At 51.0% G+C, this 16,045-nt stretch overlaps 2 protein-coding genes and 1 long non-coding RNA gene across 4 annotated transcripts in view; 2 read left to right on the forward strand and 1 right to left on the reverse strand.

Moving 5' to 3' along the window:
• The window catches only part of LOC113995898, a 54,783-nt gene extending 42,636 nt beyond the window's left edge, over positions 1–12,147 (forward strand). For both annotated transcript variants that reach the window (XR_003543556.2, XR_005565448.1), the window contains exons 3-4: positions 10,681–10,835; positions 12,036–12,147. This is a non-coding gene — a long non-coding RNA (uncharacterized LOC113995898). The remainder of the gene's footprint in view (positions 1–10,680; positions 10,836–12,035) is intronic.
• On the reverse strand, positions 6,845–12,727 carry FBXO2 (F-box protein 2). The gene is made up of 6 exons (XM_027736425.2): positions 12,324–12,727; positions 10,635–10,908; positions 9,434–9,560; positions 9,242–9,337; positions 8,781–8,916; positions 6,845–8,380 (listed from the first exon to the last, which is right to left on the reverse strand). Exons 1-6 carry the CDS (start codon positions 12,657–12,659, stop codon positions 8,246–8,248), a joined length of 1,104 nt encoding a protein of 367 aa, XP_027592226.2. The 5' UTR covers positions 12,660–12,727; the 3' UTR covers positions 6,845–8,245.
• On the forward strand, positions 12,394–15,936 carry LOC113995895 (F-box only protein 6-like). Its single transcript, XM_027736428.2, has 5 exons — positions 12,394–12,907; positions 13,536–13,662; positions 14,356–14,451; positions 14,766–14,901; positions 15,606–15,936. The coding sequence occupies exons 1-5, from the start codon at positions 12,649–12,651 to the stop codon at positions 15,750–15,752; spliced, it is 765 nt and encodes a 254-aa protein (XP_027592229.1). The 5' UTR covers positions 12,394–12,648; the 3' UTR covers positions 15,753–15,936.
• The last annotated feature ends 109 nt before the right edge of the window (positions 15,937–16,045 follow it).

Raw genomic sequence — 16,045 nt, forward strand, 5'->3', positions numbered from 1 at the left:
TATCATGGCTCATGTTCCTGGAGCAAGCACTGTCTAGACATAGGTCAGGAATTAATGCATCCTATGCTTTTTTTGTGTGTAAATATGATCTTGCCTTTTAGGCTTACCAGAGCCCCTTTCCCCCACCTCTTTTCCATCCATACTGAATCCCAAACTCTCTGCTAAGAACAGAAGCACTGACCTTCATGACTGTCTGTGAGCAGCATCTCCTTTCCTGTGAGGAGCACGTCAAACCATTACAGCAGCCTCTCATTTCTTCCAGCTGAAACACCCAGTGGCAACAAAACAGTATCATTTCCTTTGTTTTATCTGGTTTTCCTCATAAAACCTGCTAACACTGGAATGTCTAGAGAAGTCCTGTGCTTCTTCAAATGTGCCACATTTTCAGCCCAGGCCGTGACAAATGGTGGCATCAGCAGGGACTGGTGTTCCTTGCTCTCTGTGAAAGGCTGGTTTGAGGGGTCCCACCTCAGACATTCCAGTAAACAGCCCCCCGAGGTGTCACAGAGGAGCTGGTGTTGCCTCTGGGGATCCCCAGAACCGGGTGTCCAGTGAACCCCCCTGAGCAAAGTGTCAGAGCCCCGATAGTGAGACAGGAGGGGCAGTTTGTGTGTGCTGGTCCAAACCCCTCCCAGACAGGGCAGCAGGCTTGTCCCAGGGCAGGGTACAAGGAGTGTTTTCATAAGTATTTCAGTGGGTTGGGATCAGTGAGTCCTCCCCCTGCCTCTGTGCCCTTCTGCCTGGCTCTCTCACACCCCAGTGCTGTGTTCCATGACTTTGTGCCCACGGTGGTGTTTGCTCACCAGCAAGAGCTGCAGGTCACTGCTGGGTGCACTTGAACCTGATCTGGTCCCCACTGATGGTGGGTACCCGAGTGTGTGCTGTGCAGGATGGGGGACACAAACATCTGAGGAGGGTGGTTGGGGCTGCTGCCTGATTTCTTAAAATGTTGCTTAGAAACCAAACTCGATATTGCCGAACTCCACCAGATCTGCAGTGCAGAACTCTCTGCACAGGGAAAAGGATTTCTTATTTTTATTATTATTTTCTACTTTCCCCCCCCCCCCCTTACAAGAAATAACTCACTTTTCAGCTGTTGGAGAAGGTGGTAATTGATCTAGAGCTTTGCAGCTTGCCTTCCGGAATGGTTTTATTCTTAATGTAGGAATAAAATTCTGTTAGGTCAAATACACAGCAATAAATACAAGAAGCACATTAACTTTAATATATTGGATTATTCCACTTGGTGGTGACGGGGAAAAAAACAAGATTTAATTCCCCTGGCAATGCAGGCAAAGAAAATCACTTTCCCTGCCCATTTTTTTTTCTCTTAAGTCATTTTTGTCTGTCAATGCCAGTGCTGCAGGCTTTGACAGGGTTTAATTTTACTTCTTATTTTTTTTTAACCTGGTGTGAAAGTAAGAAGTGTTTTCTCCAAGTAAATTGTTCACAAATTCACTCAATGCCTTTTATTTCTGGCTGCTAGAGATTCCTCCCCTGGTGGGATGTGTGGAGCTCTTGGTGCCATCACAAAAGTGGGGATTGCCCTGAGCTGGCAGGGTAGGGTGGCTTTTAGCTTCACTTTTGGGGTGGGGCAGTGAGTTCAACACAGCTGTTCTCCTTTTTCCAGACGTGCTGGTGTTGGTTTCTGTTCCTACCCTGGAGCTTCCCAGCTAGAACTAGGATCTGCTGCTCCATGCCCACTGTTTCTGTGATGTACCACCACCCTTCAGGGCTCCCACACAGTGGTGACTGTGCCCAGCAGGGCATGGGTGTCTCCCCAGTGCCATGCCTTGCAGTGCTGAAGTCTTTCATCAAGTCCCATAGTCAGTCCTTGTGCCAAGCCTTCCCTCATTTTTCTGGGGGAGTGATGACACTGGATCCTTTCCCTACAGTCCCTGATTTTCCCCAAACTTCTATTTTGTATTGGAAAAAGGACAGATGAAAAGAGGCAGGAACAATCTCTTTGCTTGTCATCATGGCAGACAGATGGGTAGAAGGTGGCTCTGCTGGGGACCAGGCAAGTAGCAGAGAGACTGGAGCAGGGATTTTGTGTGGATAACAGAGAGGAAACATCTCAGCACGGTCAAGGACTGCAGAAAGGATTTGCAGGTGGTAAAGCCTTCGGAGCCAGAAAGCTTTGAAAGAAGTCTGGGTGAATCTGTGTTAGGAGTGCTGGGAGGGTGAGGAGAAGGGGAACAGGAGAAGGGGAATTAGAGCAGACAAGCCTGGGGGGTGTGGTTGGAGGTGTGTGTTGGTTCTAAAGCATCTCTCTCTGTGCAAATTGGCAAGAGAGGCTGGAGAAAAAGCAAGGCAGGAGTGTCCATGTGGTTAACTGAGTGTTTGCAGTGTTTTCCTCCGTCCAGGCAGAGTTATCGCTCCAATAAGCAGAGCTCCTGCACCAGCACCCAGACTCCACCTGATTGTGTTTGTCTGAGACGAGAAAGACTTCACGATAATCCTGCTGGCAATTAATTGGCTTTTGTTCAGCAAGAGTGAACAAGATCTCATCTTAATCTGTTTCATTATTTCTCCTTGTATAGCACAAGTCAACACAAGATTAGGTTTAATTTACAAAAAAATGCAAAGTCATTACTCATATCTGGATCAGGATTTTATCTGCTTCGTTTTGCAACACTTTGTGTGTCAATATTAACGGGAGGAGCTGCACGGTGTGTGGTGAGGTGGAAACAGCACTGCTTGACTTCAGGACCTTTTGCAGGGATTGCAAGTGGCAGAGCTCTGATATCACCCTTCCTCTACAGAGAAGGAGCTCTGTGCTCAGGGAAACCAGGGTTTATGTACCCTGATGCATTTCAGTGCTTCTGGACGTGGTACCTACATCCTCAAGGTGCTCAGTGGGAGGCCCCTCGCTGCCAAAGCTGCTCCCCTCCCTGTCAGTGCCCCCGTTCCTGCTGCAGGGAGATGTTTCCCCACCATCCATCAGTCCAATGAGCTCTCCTATGACTTTATTGCAGCCTCTCTGCCGCTCTGGGAGCACTGATTGCACTGTGGTTAATGGGTCTGCACAGGCACCAGCTCCAGATGAGCTGCTCTGAGTGCCTGCAGGGGAGGTCAGCCAAGGGCATGTGGGATGTCCCTGGGACTCCTGACTCTCTGGGAAGGGCTGCCGAGCTCCGTGTGCAGGGAGGGTGGCAGGAGACCCTGTGTGCCTGGGCACGGTGCACTTGGGGACACAGCCCTGCTGCTCTGGGTGACTCTTCTGAGACTCGTGGCTGGATTAAGGTTAGAGATACTCTGCAAGGAAAGGCATGTTACTGATTTGAGTGATACCGATAATAAATCAATGCTTTAGGATAGTGTTGAGCAAGTTGTGCTGCTTCCAATCGAATTTGAAAGGCCTTCATCTGCATTCAGGCAGCTTTCAGTGCTCTGATCAGTCATTACAGCCGAAAACGCTGCGAGCATCCAAGAGAGGTGTGCTGTGTCTGCTGCCCAGGGGGCAACCGTACTTCCAAAATGTGTGAGGGCGTCTCCAATGGCAGGGATAAGCATTAGGGTCTGCACAGCAAAGGCTGCTCTGCAAACCGAGCCAGGCACTGCAACAGGACGAGGAGAAAACGCTCCCTCGTGCCTGAGCTGCCGCCAGAAGAAGAAACAAGGTGCAAGAGCTCAGACACAGACCCAGGGCGGTCCCTCTACATCCCCTGTGCATCTCTCTCGGCACGGAGGGAGCCCCGCGGGCTCCTGCCTGCAGCCCGAGTGCCCTCTGCTGTCCCCGCCGCGGGACCGCGCTGCTGCCCTGCCTGCCCTGCCCTCCCTGCCTGCCCTGCCCGCCCTGCCCGCTCTGCCCGCTCTGCCTGCCCTGCCTGCCCGGCTGTGCCCGGCTCTCCTGCTCTGGGACATCCCTCCCGCACTCACCCACCGGCACCGCGCGTGTCCGGTTCTGGTTGTCCGTGACCCTTCGCTTTGCTCTCAGGCTGCTGCGTCAGGAGCTCGGCTCTCTCGGGCTGTCCTTGTGCTTTGCCAGCTTCTGTGAGGCTTTCCGGCTGAACTCACTGTTCCCCCCGTAATTCCAAAGGGGTTCCCCAGCAGGAAAGCACCTTTGAGTCCTTCTTTCCCTATTAGGTAAGGAGACCGAGGGCTGGGCAGTCGCTGCCCAAGGACGTCGGGAGGAGCCAGCTGGATGGAAGGAGCAGGGATCAGGTCAGCTCAGTGCCGGGGCTGCTCACACGTGCACTCTTTTGCCCCCCAGGTGTGTGTGGTGTGGGACAGCAGTGGAGGAGGTGAGGGAGTGGCTGTGCCTGAACCGCAGAGGGAGGTGTGTGCCCCAGGGAAAGTTTGTTCACCAGCCCAGCGCTTTCCAGTTCTTGAGGGGAGTTCTACTCTTGACAGGCAAGGATAAGTCCTTGATTTTCCATCCCTTTTGCAACCCTACTTATCTCAGCTGCAGCTTTAGGCCAAATGTCTCTGCTGCAGGAGTGACTGATGCTCTGCTGTCCTGTCTTTCAGGAAGTGCCATTCCCAGCCTCTACAAGCTGTTTGATTTAGAGGGAATCAAGCTCCTAAGCCATCCTCCCTTTTACAACTGGCTAAAACAGCTGGGCTGCAAGCAACAGGGAACTGTCAGATAGATTATTTTTATTTTCTCCCCCATCTATCCCATCCCATCTTGAATTGCCTGGTGGGGGAGAAAACTCCTCCATCTGTCCACAGCCCCCCAGGTGGGCAATAATAGATGCTTCATATAGAAAAATTCAATTAGACTTGACAAGAGATATATGATAGTACTTCCTTGCCAGGGCCCCATCTTGCTCTGTTCTGTTCCTCTGCAAGAAACTTGCTATAGAAGCTGTTGAGAATAAAAAACCCAGAAGCAACCACTTTTTAAGTATTTTTGGCTGTATTATAATGACATTTATAGCCAGGACCAGCTGTGGTGGGCTGTGTAGAAAAGAAAAATTACAGTGGCATCTCATACAACTGCAGCCACCAAGGTGCAGGTGGCTACCCAGGACTGGTGAGGGCAGGACAGGGCTGTGTGTTGTGCTCTACTAGGGCTTCTCTTGGTGCCTCTGAGTACTGGAGCAGCCAAGGTAAGAGGTGTGTTCATGTGGTGTCTTGGCCAAGAGTGAAGGGTTCGTGTCTTAAACTCTCCAGTTCTCTTCATCCAGCTGGTCCATTCCAGTGTGGGGTGTTTGGAGGACAGTTCCATTCTGTGTTTGGTGTAGCTCAGCAGTGCTGGGGTGCACTGTGGGTTTGATGTGCAAAGGGAACAGGAGCCCTTTCTGCAGCTCCTGTTGCTGTAACTGGGACTGGGAGGGGACCCTTTTGTGTGGTTTCAGTTTGGTTGTTTTTTGGTTTTTTTTTTCTACAACATGAATGCTCCAGCAGCACTCAGTTTTTGTGTTTTAATGCTCAGATTTCTAAATACTCTGAATCTGGGGGTTGAGAATATCTGTTATAAATTACTTGGGGTCAGAGATCTTCCTGTCTGTACAGCATGTGTCTGCATTGGTCACCAGTGTTCCCAAAAGCTGCTGTGCAGTGTCACACAGCTGCCTGCTGGTGTTGGCACAGCAGAAAGCAGAAAGAACTGGCACTGAAGCTGTAACAGAGCCCTGCAGTGGCTGGGAGATTTAATACATCCAAGCCCTTTTGTCACAGTTGCACTGACTTTCTGTAATCCCATGAAGTTGTATCATCTCAATTTCCATGAAGTCTGGAACATGTGAGAGCCCATTACCCATCTCTGACAGGTGAATGGGCAGTTTGGAATTGGATGTACGTGTGCAATGCAGATCTCAGTGTGTTCACACTTCTGGTATTTGATCAAAATTCAAAAGGCATTTGGAACAAAATATTTATAATGTGAGCAGGATTTTTTTTCCCCGTGTGCCCAGACACTCACTTGCTTTGGGATTCTGACTGATGTGGCTGAATGCAAGGGGTAATGGCTCCCTTGAGGTCAGCAGTGACTCTGGGGAGCAGCACTGGGGGGCAGAGGTGGCTGTTCTCTGCAGGGAGGCTGCAGGCACTGAGTTCCTTGGAAAGCACCTCTCTGAGGGAGTGGGAAGGTCAGGACAGCTTTGCAAGATGCCCCTGCCAGCCAACATGAACAGCATGAGGAGGGTAAGCCCCCAGGCAGCTGTTCATGGTAACAGAGCTGCTGGGGAGGCTTTGTGTGTTTAGTGGCTCAGCCTAGATAAGCCCAAAGTGGGGACCATGGCCTTAACCTCTAAGTACAAGGGCCACAATATCCGAAGGCTTAATCCTGAGGTTTATCCTGACTCTGAGATGGTGGATTAGGAAAGGTTCAGTTTAACAATTGCATCAAGATGTGGAATATTGATCCCCTCGCTGCACTGATTCCTTAGGGACAGATGGAGGGCTGGTTTCTTCTGTGGGGCAGAAAGTTGGCAGCGAGTTGAAGATTAACCAGTCAGCTGCACTAAAGGCTGTGGTGAATAAAGCAGCAGTTGTGTGACCGTGTGTGCAGGGGGGAGGCAGGGGAAAGAGGTAAATTGTGAACTGGTTCTGGTGCCTCCTGGGTGAGAGCTAAGGCTGAGCTCACAGTAGAACCAGTGACTGTTGACCTGGAGGGTGTCTGGCACGACTGAGCTTTGTAGGAGCCCTCCTGGGCCTTCTCTGTGCCTTGCATGAATTCTAAATGTGCTTTAAGTTCACTTCTGCTTGCTGTTGCACTGCAGACCTGCTGCACATGGAGCATTTCTAATGGGTCCAGAGGAACAGAGCAGTTCCTCTTCCAGGGACACAAGGTACAGTGACTCCTGGTTTTGGGTAGGACTGGCTGATGTGGCTCCACATAACTAAACAGAGAACATGTGCTTGAACACAGGACACAGACACCCAGCACACAAGGGAAGATCCACACACAGCTGTGTCACTTTATTAGGTTTGCCTGGGCTCTGGCACAGCGTGGCCGTGGTTTGGGAGCCCTGTGTGCCCGGGGCACCCAGGGGCAGCCCTGCAGGAGCCCAGGGAAGCAGCGTGCACAGTGCCCAGGGGGAAGCTCTCCTTTGGCTGCAGGCAGGAGCAGTCACTGCTCAGGTAAAGGGGCACTTGGATGCAAAGTGGCAGCCCCGGGAGGGAAGACAGACAGAGACACAAAAATACAAGTGCCTTCTCTAGGCAACAGCAGCTCTGTTAGGGGATGCTCTTCTGAGGGGAATAACTACAGGGACAGGCTTGGCTCAGGAGAGCTTAGGGGTCTGTTCAGAATGGGGATTCACAGCCCTGAGTGATATCAAGAGGCACAAGTGGGAGAGTGAAGTGCTGTCTTGTCAGTGAACACATGGAGGAGGCAGACAGGTACTTCTTGGAGAGATGGAGTGAGGCAAAACAGCTTTGTGTGTGCAGGGTCTGCAGGGTCAGACTGGGTGACCAAACACTTGCACAAAGCATGCAGAGGCCAGGGAGGGGCACGTTAGTTTGTTTTCATTTGTTCCTGGACCCCACCCCCAATTTTTCCTAACCTATTTCCCTAAGTTGTTGTCATATCTCTCTCTCTCCCAGAAATTACTGTCAGTTGTCATCTGTCTGAGGGAGCCAAATGAAGCCCCAGGGTTGGACACCAGACAGGTTTCTGTTCCCAACACTTGCCTCGATAAATGGATACTGGGAACAGTTTAAGGGAAAAGGATCCAATCCCTCTTGTTTTGCATTATCACTAAAAATTAAACTAATAGCACTTGGCAGCCAAGCTAGAGCCCCTCTGTGGTAAGCAATGACATCTATTGTTTGTAAATGGGAGAAGCCAAGGTTCTCACTGCAGGCCATGGAAGCAGTTGGTGACAGAGCTGTGACAGGGCTCTGGGTTTCCCTGGTACATTCTCAGGCACAAGGTCTATGTTTTTCTTTCCTACTTTCTTCCACTCTTCACCTTCCAGAAAATATGCCTTAAGTGCCCCTCTAAGTTAAGGAGTGCCCAAGTCTGGGAGCAGGCAGGAGGGGTGTCTGGCTTGGGGTTAATGGCTCAGGAGAGAAGGTCTGCGGGACTTTTAGGTCATCTCCCGTCTGATGGAGAACATCAGTGCAAGTGGTGAGGCTGAGCCTTGTGGTGCAACCTCAGATCCATCCCCACTCTTTGCACAGTCCCCCTGAGGAAGGCTGGGCGCTGGCTCCCGGCGTCTTGCAGGCGCGTTCCTACGCAGAAGGGCCCAATGCTCTACAGCCAGAAGCAGCACCATGCAGAGACCATCCAAAGGCCGTGGGATGCCCTGAGGGAAGTCAGCTCCAGCATGCAGGCCCCAGCTGAGCGTGGCTACGGCTCCACTGTCACGCTGCTGTTGGTGACACGGGCGCCGTACCAGCCCTTCCAGAACAGCGTGTCCTGGCCGCCGTGCTCAAAGCGCACGAAGCGCACCCCGGGCCCGTACTTGGAAAAGGTGTGGGAGATCTTTGGGACAAGAGACAAAAGGGTTGTTGGTAAGCATCAAACCACCGTGAACCTACAGTGCACAGAGCCTTCAGCCCCACAGCCCCAGTCACACCTGCCAGGCTGGGTAACAACGGGGACATTTACAGTGGAAGGAGCTTTGATCCCATTATTTTTTTCAGAACCTCTCCCACTTGGACATCTCCTTCACTTTACACCTGCAGTGGTAACTCAGCAAGTTTCCAAGTTTCCTGCAAGGTAGCCTCCCAGTATAATCCCTTTGTTTAATCACAGGGTCATGGCTCCAGAGAACACGTGACAGAGCCTTCTCCTCCTCCAGGAGAACTTTCCTGCTTCCCTCTGCTTCAAAATATTCCCGATTCATGCAGGTTGGGTGTCACCTGCTGAGGCTGCAACTCACCTCAGTCCAGTTGCCATCGTTGTCCTGTGGGATGGTAACAGTCTCACTTTTGTACTCAGCCAGCACATCCTCGTTCTCCGAGAGCAGCTTCACGCAGAGCTCGTAGAGGCAGCCGGCGTCGCGGCGCCCCGCGTACCTGCAGGGACAGCCCGCTGCTGGCACCACCTGGCAGCTCTGCAGAGAGCCAGAACACGGCCTCTCCACTCCCACCAAGGGCCTTGCTTTGAGGTGGAAATGGTTCTTGCCCCAGCCCACCACCTCCCCTCATTCACAACACTTTGCAGTTCACGTGCACCAACACTTTGAAGCTTGTGGGAGCTGCCTGTGAGCCCTGTTCCACTTCCAGGGCATCCTGGCAGCTGAGGTTTTAAGGCCCAGTATATGTGAGGTACGTGCCTTCCCTGCCCTTCCTTTTCTTTCTTGGCTCTCTGCCTGCCTTCTGAGGCATCCTTGCTACTTACCAGTCTCTTACCACAATTTTAGGCTGGGTTGTGTCCATCAGCTCTTCCCAGTAGCCCTCAGCCCTAAGGTCAATGACCTGAGCCTTTCGACACCATCTGAAAGACAAGATGTTATTGGTATCACAGTCTCTCCTGGGACTGGGGGAACCAAAAATTTTCCCTTCCCTAAATAAGAGAAGAAAGCAGCCTTACTCATAAGATGTAACAAAGTATTTATGGACTTCTTCACTAGGGAATTCTTTTCCAAAGTCCCCTGGGAGCTCTTCAATTTTCCAGCCATCACCTCCATTCTCTACCTCTCCCCAGTGCTCCAAGTCTTCTGCAAATGGCAGAGAAGAGGCTTGGATGAGTCTTAGTTTCTGTGGGCCTGGGGAACCTGACCATCTCCCACTGGAACCTTCTTTTGGCTTGTGAAGGTTCAGTGTTAGACACAGCACTAATTTTGTATGTAGACTACGGATATGTTAAGTAGAGGTCAGGCAAAAACCTTTAGTCTGGCTGAACTTAGTACTACTAAACTTTAACATTCCCCAGCAAAATGGCTGTGTAGTTGTAGGTTTGTCTAAGGAAGTACTCCAGGGAAAGGATTTAGGTATTCTGAACAGTGTATCAGCACTTCCAGTGGTCACAAGACAGAAACAGCCTGGGGAGAGATGCTGATTGCTTTATTTCTGTTTTCTAAATCTCTAAGTGGTATTTTCAGAAGCAGTAAGGCCTTAAACATAGGGCTTTTCTGGTCTTAGCCAGAGGGAGCCTGGATGTTGGAAAAGCTTGCAGAGTCAAATGGAGAAGCTGTGTTGATATTGCTTTGGTCTGTGATGTGTGAAATTGTTGCTGCTTGGGTTGTGAGGCTTGTTTACTGCTGCTTATTGCTACTGCAGCCCTGGGAAGTGAAGCTCATGGATCCAGAATAATGGCACGTGGGGTACGTGGGCTGGGAGGGGAGGGGAAAAACATGATTTGCCTGAGCTGCTCCAAGGAAAGAAGCCTGAAGGGCTGGTGAGCTGAGGGCAGACAGGCCCCTGAGCAGGGAAAGGCGTCCTCTCTCCTGTCATGGTTTGGCAAGAAGCAATACAGAAACAGATGCCACGACCATTACGGCACTGGACGGGTTCTGCAAAGGACATTTTTGTCTCTCAAACTTGATTTGGATCCCTGCAGAGGTTATATAAACCTAATGTGAAGTAAAGCCCTTTGCAAAGACTGATTATCAAAGGCCTTCGTGCCCATTAAATGATTTGGCTGCGTGCAATGAGTGATTTGACTCTTGGGCAAGGAGAAAATTCTGCAACCTGACAGCAGCTAAGATCTGCTTTCAAAGAGTGGAAATGCCCAATTCTCTGTGACTGGTTATCTCTCTGAAATCTCGGGGCAGGTTGTGCTTGTCTCTCACCTTCACCACATGGGTTCTTGATGAGGTTCTTCCTTTTCTTACTCAGGAAGTAGAAGTTTTGCCAGTTCTCTGCATCCTCCTCTGACTCTGCCCCAGTGAGCCCTTCCTGCTGGCACTTCAGGATCCACAGTGCAGCTCCATCGACCAGGTTCTTCCACTGGCAGCAGACCAGGCGACACACCAGCACCAGATCCACTGCAGGTATGGCAGCCAGGATTCGGATCAGGACTGCTTCAGGGAGGGACTCCATCCCTGGGCTCAGCAGCGTCAGACACTGAGGCAGTAGGAAAAAAGGGAAAGTAAGTGTGTTATTTGAAGGCTTGATTTTGGGGCCATAGATTTCTCCCTGACCTCAGGGCCTCCTGACACCCATTAATTTGCTGAAGCAGATGAATATTTTATGTCATAAGTGAAAGCCCTGAGTTAAATCCCCCCACAAAATGGAAGTACTTGACATCTGCAGCTGTGGGCAGCTTGTTTCCCAGACTGGCATCAGTCCTTCCAGAATGTCTGCTGCTGCAAAAATCAGCTTCTTAGTAATTATTTCCTCTGCAGAGGGAGGCAGAGGGGGTGTTTGTTCTGCCTTTAGGAACATCCCTGATAACAAATGCTGCAGAGCAGTACCCAAATATCAGCGGTGAGCATCTTGCCAGCCACCCTTGCAGTGGTTCATTCTATGTCTGATAGGCTTTCCCTCAGGGGGCTGGCACTTAATCCCCTTAGTCACGAGCTCGTATAAAGTACAGGTCTGAGCATAGCTGAAAATAACTCAGTTGATATTTTCTAATATTCCATTTTCTATGGCCTCGTAACCTGAGCCATTAAGTCAGAAGGGTGTGCTAATTCTGGCCTCCAAACAGCTCTCTGCTGCCCTGAGGCCCAGGTGCTGCAGGACTAAGGAAAGATGATTGTGCAGTTTCAGAGCCCCTGTCACCAGTGACGGATGCACTGTGACACTGCTGCTGTGTCAGCTGAGTCCTGGGGCTGGGAAGCTGCTAAGACTGCAGTGAACTGCATGGATGCAGCCAAACTCCTTGGGAATAAGTCATTAAGCCTGGGAGAGCACCAGGAACAGAGGGCAAATATCCTGACATGTGACTTGAAGAAATACAGCAGTGCCAAACCTGGCAAGGGAGGGAAGAAATAGAGTCACTGCTGTAACAGCATCCTAAATCTAGATGTTCAGGTGCAGAGCATCGTGTGTTCTCTATCTGCACTGCAGCCAGCACGGACATTTAAAATTCCCTGGCTTTTCTGGGGATGGCATCAATGATTTCCCACTCTCCCTGCTTCCAACCCTCCACCACAGTCCTGAAGGCTAAAATGTAATTTAAAAAAAAACAAACAAACAAAAAAAAAAAACAGAAACATGAGCAGTCTTGCTGGTTTGATGTCTTACAGGAATTTCAGAGGCCCCGCCTGCTGATGGAGCACCGCCGCTCTCCTCGTTAGCGAGGATCCCCCGCGCTCGGGAGAGGGACGGAGGTACCTTCCCTTTCCCACCGCAGTTCACAGCATCCTCCCCCAGGACCGATCCTATTCCCCTCCGGGACCGGCCCGCATCCCCCTCCGGGACCGGTCCGCGTCCCGGCATCGCGGGCAGAGCCCACCCCGTGCCGTGTCCCCGTCTGTCCCCGGAGACAGCCCGGGACACCCGCAGGGGCTCGGGGGGACACCGAGCGCTCTTACCTGGGCAGGAGCGCCGGGGCCGGGCTTGGGGCCGGGCTTGGGGCCGGGCTGGGCTGTCCCGACACAAGGCTGCGGTTCGGGGAGGGCGGTCCGGGCCGCTCTGATAAAGCCCGGCGGCCCCGCCCGCGCTCCTCCCTCCCCCGCCCCGCGGAAGGGCCGCGCCCGCACATCCGGGGCCGGAGGGCGCAGGTCGGTACCGGAGCGGGGCCGGGGCCCTGACCCGGAGCTGCTCGGCCCCGGCCCGCCGGGCTGCCCGTGGCTCTGCCCCTGCCTTCGGCAGAGCCTGTGTGTGCCCCGGGGCTGCGGTTCCCCCCCGCCCTCAGCCATGACAACCATCGGCGACCTCCCCGAGGACGTGCTGGTGCAGCTGCTGTCGCTGCTGCCCGCCCGGGACCTGCTCCGCAGCTGCCGCCTGGTGTGCGCGCAGTGGCGGTACGTGGTGGACCTCAACACCCTCTGGAAGAGAAAGTGCCAGCGCGACGGGTTTTATCAGCAGAGCCTGGACAGGAACATCTCTGACTGGAGGGTCTTCTATATGCTCTGCCACTTGAAGAGAAACTTAATCAAAAACCCCTGCGCTGAAGGTTGGTTTCGTTATTTTAGCAGTTAAGAGTTTCCGAGAAGTCAGAGTGAGTCAGTGTATCCTGCATGACTCAACTGCTCGTGCTGCAGGACTGTCCAGCTGCTGGTGGAGCTGTGCTGGGTCAGATCCAGCTCAACACCAGCAGTAGAACTGCTGTAGGTAGACGGGTGTGTATTTACCAGTGCTTTGTGGTTGCAACCAGAAAAATCTGGAGTCACAAGGCCCCAGCACTGCAGACGGTGACAATTAATTTGCACAGCAAGTACAAGGTGGTAATGAAACCATCAGGTATTGGCAGTAAACGTTTGGGCAGCTGGAGAACTTTGTGTTATCAGAGACTTGACTAATAGGACTACAGTAATTCTACTTTATTGCTGACGATGAGTTTGTGATGTGGTCAGATGGTTTGTGATGTGGCACAGGTACCTACTGTGCCAGCTGCTGACAGCCCCATGAAAAGCAACCTAATGACAGGGGTCACTTCCAGGTTGTAGGAAAAATACAGTGGATCTGAAAACTCCATGTAGCTTAATAAAATTCTCCTGTAGCTGACTCTTTAATGAAAGCAGAGCTCCTGCTGGTAGCTGAAGTGAGGTCCTAACCCTCATCTTGGACACCTGTGTTTGTAGAGAAATTCCAGCGCTGGACAATTGACCACAACGGTGGAAATCAATGGCAAATTGAGGATCTGCCTGGAGATCATGGAAATTTGATGCCAGACCCCACAGTACACAAATACTTTGTCACTTCATTTGGGTAAGAACTGGATTGCAGTAATCTGGAGCTGGGAAACCTCCTTTCCCCTGTGTGTCTGCACAGGCACCATGCTTAGAAGGCTTGAGGCAGGTCACTGAACCTTAGCCCAGCTGTGGGAAAAGGAAGGAGCTTAATTAAACCTTTATGCCAATTAGTCTAAAGAGACAGGGTACTGCTGAGAGAATTGGTCACAGTATATGCCAAGTTTCTCTGTCTCTACCAGGAACCTCCTGTGATTTTTATAGTTAAAATCATCCACGTGGATTTTATAGTTACAATAACTCTCCTCTGCCAGAGTTGATGGGCAAAGGTGAAGGCTCTGGCAAACATAATCAGCTGCACTTACCTGACAGGGCTCTGGAACCTCCAGGAGTGGTAGGTGTGTCATGCAAACAGTGTCAGCAGAGGAGGATTAGCTGCTTTTACATGCACTAGGCAGTGGTTTCCTGTTCCAGTACACAAGTGCAGGGACCTCTCTTAATCCAGCTTGTAGGTAACTATTCTTTTTATCTGGGGTGAAGCTAATTCAGTTCATTTCCTTATCCAGTTCTGGCTATGGAAAAGGCAGGCCTTAGCCAGGTCAGGTTTGTGAGCCTTCAATGCCTGGGCAGGCAGTAAATCTGTCAGGGAAAGGACATGGACAGTGAGAGGGAAGAGATGTTTTGAGGAACTGTATTTCTATGGCTGTTTCAGGTTATGCCTCAAGTCTCAGCTCATTACTCTGAAGAATGAAGGATACCAAGATCAGCTGATGGATGAGATACGGCCTGAAATTGTAGTCAAGGACTGGTAAGAGGATGCACTGAAAACTAGAATTTCTGGTATTGGCCTAGAATTAAGCTAGGCCTGTGGAGCTTTTCATGCTATAAAATCAGTTCTTTATCCTTTGGGAGTTGTAGCTCTCAAGTAAAGCATAAGCTACATCTAAGCTTATTAAAGGGGTGCAAGGAGGTGGCAATCCTGGGAAGTTATAGAACTTCTCCACAGCTATGGGGATGACGGTCATTTCCGTGTACAGACAGGGATCTTCTTGGAGACTGTTTCTGAACCCCAGGGGGAAGTGAAGGCTGTACATACAGCCCTGGGTTCCTCTGCCTCCCCAGGTATGCTGCCAGGTTCGACTGTGGGTGCCAGTACGAGCTCCGGGTGCGGCTGCTCTCGGCTGATTACATCGTCCTGGACGAGTTCGAGCCCGAGCGCGTGATCATCGAGCAGTGGAGTGATGCCAAGTGGAGAGAGGTGAGCAGCAACCCCGGGGGCAGGAGCTTTTTATCAGTTTTGTGGCACTTGAGTCTTGCCAGTATTACTTGGCCAAAAGTCCCAGTGGACCTTTCTCTGCTCTCCAGCCTCCTCTATACAGCAGGTGAGTCAGTCCTTGCTGTTGATGATGCCAAAGAAGCAGTGCCCTGATCAAGTCAAGTTCCTTTTTAGGTGCCCAGGATTTTCTAGATAATATCCCCTGGGCTTCTGTGTATTCAGTCTTTTTAATTGTTTCTGGGTTTTACCTAGTTTTTGTCTAAATAACTAAGTCACAAGAGCAAATTGCTGTTTTATTGGATCAAACCCCTTTGTTTCAAAACTACTGTGCAAGGATGGCCAAGTATTGCAGACTTAACTTTTCTTAAACTGTTAAAGGTGTTTAACTGGTTTGATTTTCTGTAACAACCACATCAGTAACATTCACATTAGATGTTACTTATGTGACAAATGCACCTAAGAATTGAGCTTAATGTTAGTTTGACTCAGAGAACATTTCAGGGCAGAAGGCTGAGTGAGAGGCTTTTTCTGCCCCATCCCCCAAAAAAGGGGTATGGTGCACTTTCAGTGAAAGGTATCTTGGTCTCAGGAAAAGCTCAATGACTCACAGACTGTAGTTGTCTGAGGTTCAGGTGACTGCTGGTCTCGTTAGGCAAATTAAGAGGAACTCTCTTATTTCTCTTCAGATTTCCCACACATTCCGGAATTACCCAGCAGGAGTTCGCCACATCTTTTTCCAGCACGGAGGGCAGGACACCCAGTTCTGGGCAGGATGGTATGGGGTCCGTGTGACAAACAGCAGCATCACCATTGGGCCCCACACATCGTTATGAAAGCACAATAAAATGGTTTGCTTTACCTCAGGACTGTAACCAGGTGGCCTCAGGTGCACTTTTTGTCTGTACTCCCTGGGTGAGTGTCCTTTGTCCTGCCAACACAAGCAGCTTGTTTTTCTTGTTCGCAGCAGAGCTTGTTTTGTATTGAACTGTGTAACCCAATATAAAATGTTAAAGCAACGCCCAGCCTCAGTCTGCAGTGTTCTTGTTACCTGCAGGCTCTTGCACCAAACTCCACCTTGCTAATGCCACCTGTGGGTGAGAGGTCTCCCATGGAAAGGGGAGAGACC

The sequence above is a fragment of the Pipra filicauda genome, unplaced genomic scaffold (assembly GCF_003945595.2).
Source record: "Pipra filicauda isolate LSUMZ 115617 unplaced genomic scaffold, ASM394559v2 scaffold47_size6085603_pilon, whole genome shotgun sequence".
Classification (NCBI taxonomy): domain Eukaryota; kingdom Metazoa; phylum Chordata; class Aves; order Passeriformes; family Pipridae; genus Pipra; species Pipra filicauda.